General features: G+C 37.7%; 2 protein-coding genes across 2 annotated transcripts; both read left to right on the top strand.

Moving 5' to 3' along the window:
- The first annotated feature begins 265 nt into the window (after positions 1-265).
- LOC104427278 (LEAF RUST 10 DISEASE-RESISTANCE LOCUS RECEPTOR-LIKE PROTEIN KINASE-like 2.3) lies at positions 266-3,173 on the top strand. Its single transcript, XM_039305106.1, has 4 exons — positions 266-693; positions 775-998; positions 2,531-2,599; positions 2,737-3,173. The coding sequence occupies exons 1-4, from the start codon at positions 266-268 to the stop codon at positions 3,171-3,173; spliced, it is 1,158 nt and encodes a 385-aa protein (XP_039161040.1).
- LOC120286048 (rust resistance kinase Lr10-like) lies at positions 2,949-3,908 on the top strand. Its single transcript, XM_039305105.1, has one exon. It carries the CDS (start codon positions 3,204-3,206, stop codon positions 3,906-3,908), a length of 705 nt encoding a protein of 234 aa, XP_039161039.1. The 5' UTR covers positions 2,949-3,203.
- Positions 3,909-6,000: the final 2,092 nt, after the last annotated feature.

Genomic DNA, 6,000 nt, shown 5'->3' with positions numbered 1-6,000 from the left:
GTTGATATGACATTTATCCGCATTATCAATCCAAGCTACATACGTTGCATCACGGAGGAAGCTCTAATTTCTTGACTTTAGGCGGATCAGGCCGGGTCATTTGCTTGACTTGGGCTTTTTAAAGGACCTGACTCCTAGTCTTCCAATCCCATCACGGTACGTCTCTCTAATTGCATCCCCTTTTCTGTCGCGCCTTCGCACCAAATAGCCGAAGCCAAACAAAAAGCTTTCTGCATTGCACAGGTCCTCTCAACTCGGGTAACAAATGAAGCCCTTCCCGTTACTCCTCCTTCTCATAGTACAAGCTGGGATTAGTTGCTATGCCAGGAACAATCACCTGTGTGCCCCTTCATCATGCGGCGAGGTCGGTAACATACGCGATCCCTTTCGATTGAAGGAGGACCCGAGAGATTGCGGTGATTTGAGGTTTGAGTTAATGTGTAAAGAAAATCGCACGATACTATCTTTGTCTGGTGGTGAATATCATGTGAAATTGATAAACGGTGCTAGTTATGAGGGTTCCATTGGTTGGGATTATGGGAATATCGAAGTGGTGGATGTTGGGCTGCGAAAGAGTGACTGTTCCTCGCTTCCTCTCCACCAGTTAACGTGGCTTTATTTCAGTGATGATGATGATGATGATGAATGGTACGGCCCCACTGGAACCAGCGTGACCATCGTGTCTTGCTCAAGGCAAGTGAGATCTCATTTCTATATCAGCACCGAACCATGTATAGTTACAGAAGGGTATCATTCATACGCTATCATCTTCAGATGGGTATCGGATATTGAGAATTTTTGCACCATAACCAAGTCAATAGTTGCAGCCGAATACTTAGAATGGTTACCGGATAATCGCACAATCTCCTACAACGACATTCACAATGCGATGGCCGACGGGTTTAATCTCTCCTACAATGTGCGGCGGAAGAAGACATATAACTTTTGCTTCTTAGGCTTCCGATACCGAGGGACAAAATGCATACCCTACTCCTACGGTAAGTATGCATTCCAATTGAGGTTCTTTCCTCTTATCAATATGCTAATATATGGCTCTAGCTATAGCTCTTGTGCCTTAAAGTGACCGACTCTGATTGAGTGGCATGAAAATCAAAGTAACATATGCAAGTGAAGTTCATAGAACTCCCGACCATCATGATTGAATAAGCAAAACCGAATAAAACGAGTTGGCCCTCGAGGGAATTAAGATGACATGCAAACAATTGTTTCACTGTGAAATACAATCCTCATTCTTCAAGAGAAAATAACACTAGCAACCACGTCGCGTGCTGTTTTATTCCTATTCATAGAATGATAGTTGAATCTTGCAGTATAGAACCCATTAAAAGATTCCGTCCATTTCACGGAAAATAACTTTTATGAAAATATTTTTTCAAATTTTCCGGCATTCAGTTCATGAAAAATAAACAAGTCAAGAAAAATATTTTCCGTCAATGGAAAAAAAAAACTTCAAAAGTGGGGAAACTGATTTTTATTTTTTGCAAAGAGGAAATCATTCCCCACTTTCTTTCACCACTCATTTTAATTATTTTTATTTAATTTTTTAAATTCGTTATTTTCTTTTTCCTTCTTTATTTTTCTTCTTCTTCAGCAGGTCGCCAGACAAAGTAGGCAGACGAGCTTGTTCCTTGCCTGTGGCTAGCAACTAGTTTAGGAAAAGAAAAGAAAATAAAAATAAAAAATATTTAAAAATTCGAATTTTTATATAGAAAAAAAAAGAAGAGAAAAAAAATTATCAAAAGGAATGCATGGAGGAAAACAAATTTTTCATACCAAATGACAGAAAAATATTTTCCATTTTATTTTCAAATTTGAGCCAAACACGGAAAAATATTGTTATTTTCCTATAAAATGATTTTTTGAAAGATATTTTCCAAAAATATCACATTTTCCATAAAACAAGTGAAGCTTAAGTTTATGCTTTTCGACCCAAAAAAAAAAAAGAAAAACCTAAGTTTGTGCTAAGTCAACATTGAACATCTGGATTTGTACAGATTATAAGAAAATTGTGTTTACTTCCTTTCAAAAGTTTTTGAATTAGCTCAAAGTAACTGATCTTTCCTCTTATATCAAGAGTTCCCAAAATGGGAGTAAAAGCCCACCAAGAAGTTAATGGCGTGCTTCCTTACGGAGGCCAGTATACGTTAATCCTACCTCATAAGTTAATTAAGTATAGTCACAAAAAGTTTTTAATCCTCATAACCAAAATTATGTAAAACATTCAGAATCCCTTGAAAGCAAAACTTGTTGATTTACTATATTTTAGGTCGCGATGGGGCTAGAAAATTCACTGGCTGAAATCTTTAGGCTCAAAATATTAAATATGAGATGGGATGTGTTGAATATTTACTACTATCAATTGTCGAATATAATATGCAAATGTAACATTAGTTATTATCCTTAATACATCTTTGCTTCAGATGTTAATTCATAACTAATTTTTTTAGTTAATTAGGATAACAAGACTTCTTTCCCTGACATGTCTTCATGAATCTCTCGCTTTCTGTAGACATATCTTCCTGGGGTAAGGCGCTTGATGATGCACTGAATACAGTTCCTGATGCCGGTTTTATCTTCGGTATGGATGATTCTCTTTTCCTCACATCTGCGAAACATTCACGCGCTATATGTGAAGAAAACTCTTTGTATGTCCTTTCTGACAAATAAAAAAAAAAACTATGCTCGACGCTAATCTTAACGCAATTTTCTACACAGCTCACTTCCTGGCAGCAAAATTCATATTCGGAGCTCCATGTGTATTGATACTTCTAATCTATAAGTGGATGAGAAGGCACCAAGCAATGGACACAAACATCGAAGAATTTCTACGAGCTCAGAATAACTTTTTACCCATAAGGTACTCTTACTCAAATATCAAGAAGATCACAAAAAATTTCAAATACAAATTAGGTGAAGGGGGATATGGTTCTGTGTATAAAGGAATGCTTAGAAGTGGCAATGAAGTTGCAGTTAAGATTTTGAACAAACCAAAATCTAACGGCCAAGATTTTATAAGTGAAGTGGCCACAATTGGAAGGATCCACCACGTTAATGTGGTGCAACTTGTTGGTTTTTGTTTTGATTATTCCAAACAAGCTCTTGTCTATGATTTCATGCCGAATGGATCTTTGGATAAGCACATTGTCTATTAGGATGGAGAAGATTCTCTTGATTATAAGAAAATGTATGAGATCTCTCTTGGCATAGCTAGAGGCATAGAGTATCTACATCGGGGATGTGACATGCAAATTCTACACTTTGACATCAAGCCTCACAACATTCTCCTAGACCAAAGTTTCACTCCGAAAGTTTCTGACTTTGGACTTGCAAGACTTTATCCCATTGATCACAGCATAATAACGCTAACTGCAGCAAGAGGAACCTTAGGATATATGGCGCCGGAGCTATTCTATAAGGACATTGGTGGCATTTCTTACAAAGCTGATGTTTATAGTTTTGGGATGATGTTGATGGAAATGGCCGGTAGAAGGAGAAATGTAAATGCAAATGCAAAGGATTCAAGTCAAATTTATTTTCCTTTGTGGATTTATGATCAACTCGGCAAAGAAGAGGAACTTCAAATGGTAGATGCCACAAAAGAGGAAACAGAGACAACGAGGAAGATGATAATCATTGCTCTTTGGTGCATACAACTTAACCCTAATGATCGACCATCGATGAGCCGGGTCGTTAATATGCTAGAAGGAGAGATCAATGAACTACAAGTTCCCCCAAAACCACTTCTGTATCCGACAGAGACGCTGGTTGATTATGTTGAGACTGAGATTGAACTCGAAACTCTCTCATCTTCTTCAAGTGTTCCAACAATTTCTAGCATTTACCAATATGAGCACAATAACAAGATTCCGCAATCTTGTTTTGTGTGATTTTTTTCCCTGTTGTAGAAATTGAATGTAAGCTAAAAGCAGTACTTGTACGCGCGACTTTACTCGTATGATCCTCGTGGCTATTTGTTTGTAGCCACTTTACTTTACTCAAGCGTGTTTTGCTTGTTTTCTTATTTTTTGGACGAGGTTTTTCTATAAGAAATATTTGGTCCTTTTGGGTCGCAGTGTCAATCCTTCCTCCCTGGTCCTAAAGCTTGCATTTAAAAGAATAGAGTACACATGGCAAACATGTTTCGAGATATGGTGGGAACAATTATCCAGTCGAAATCGAAAGGTCGTGAAAGAGATAAAACCCGCGCTCAGAGAAGAGCAGGACACACATCTGACCACCTTCAGTTCGTCCTGAGTTTGATCTTTTTGTTTCCTTCACATCTCGTTGTCATTCAATTTGGATCATGCATTTCCTTCTCGGGTAATTTCAATTTCAATGAATTTTCATTTCCTCACATAATCTCTACTTTTTGCACTTGGTTTCTTCTGGATTTGCACTTGAATCCCCACTTCATGCACATTTGGAATGAGGTGTGAAACTGTGGAGCGATCTTGATCGCTGTCTTTCATCTGAAGTTTGGCTGGTCCCCCGGCACATATTGATTTTTGGTCAAACGGTATCTTTGTATGATTGCGATCTAACATACGTAAAATTCTGGTTTTCGTGTGAGTTTTTCAGATATAAAAAGGTATGTTCCTCGGGATATCGTTTGCACTGAGCAATGAATCTCTCTCCTCTCTCCCCCGATCTGTTACAAGCTCTGTCCTTCCCACGTCTAACTTAACCCCTCGACAGCCGCCCGATCACGTGCGAATCGGCGTCCACCCTTTCCCAAGCAATCTCCTATCTGGACCGCGTGTCCCATATGATGAAGAAGAAGAGCAACTCCCTTCCTCGTTCCTAACGTCTAAATTAATTGGGAGGTTCATTAAAATTGGCTTGTGGCTTGCGCATGCCACGGAGGAAACACAAAGTAATCCGGTTACTTTGCCAAATGAACAGAAAGTGAGCATGTGATGCCACGTAGATCGGAATTTGCACGGTCAGAAAGAAACCGATTAATAAATTTTGGGTCGGACTGAGACAAATAATTCAAAGTATAATACTTCTTTGACTGAGCGAAGGGATTGACTGAGACAACCCTAAAATCAGAGGACAAATTGGAAGTGCCCCAAATGTAGAGCATAATAAAGGATTTGGAAGGGAAATACTATTTATACTAGAACTACTTGACAATATTAGCGTAATAGGTTATCTCGATGCTTATTAATAGGGAAAATTTGCGAGTAAAAGACAAGGGTTAGACAAGACTAATATTGAATAGTAGATACGTGAGATAAATAACTTTAAAAACTTCAAAGATAAATAGGGAGCACGATACTGCGAACAAACAGAAATTTCTAGGATGGAGACTAGTTCTCATGAAGATGATGGGATTGCCAGTTCACTTAATGCAAAGGGGTAATGACTTAGACAAAATTGTTAGATGAAGCTCAAGTGAACAAAGTTTATTAGCATCAACTTTGCTCCATGTTCTCATGCTTGTCTTCACAATGGAGCACTTGCAACATTTGGGTGTTGAAATCAATTTCAACACAGATGCCTGACTTGCAAGGATTCTGATTCAATATAGGATACGGTAATTCAGCTTCACGACACTAAAATGGATTCTTAGAGAGAATCAATTTGCTAAAAATGTCAAATTCAGAAACCGTAGAGAAGTTTCCTCCCTAATAAATTTGAAATTTATCCATAGAGGAAAATGATTACCTAACCATCCCGTTACTTTACAAAATTGATGGTGAATTGTCGGCCGCTAATCTTAAAGTTGAAAACTAGATCACTGGCTGGTCCGATTTTATATTTTTTGGGACTTTGACTGGGTGGGATTTCCTCGCTTGAAATGTTTATTTGTTTTGGGAAAATTTCATAATAATGGATAATATTTTTTGAAAATCGTCTTTCAGGAAATGATTTTCTCGAAAATGCTTTGATTTCCCTATTTTAGGTTAGAGATTTGTTTTCCTAATTTTAATAATGTACATTATCTTTGATCATTAATAATTTTTCATTGATTGA

The sequence above is a fragment of the Eucalyptus grandis genome, chromosome 11 (genome assembly GCF_016545825.1).
Source record: "Eucalyptus grandis isolate ANBG69807.140 chromosome 11, ASM1654582v1, whole genome shotgun sequence".
Lineage (NCBI taxonomy): Eukaryota > Viridiplantae > Streptophyta > Magnoliopsida > Myrtales > Myrtaceae > Eucalyptus > Eucalyptus grandis.
The sequence above is the reverse complement of the archived record's forward strand: the minus strand, read 5'-3'. Positions and strand labels throughout refer to the sequence as shown.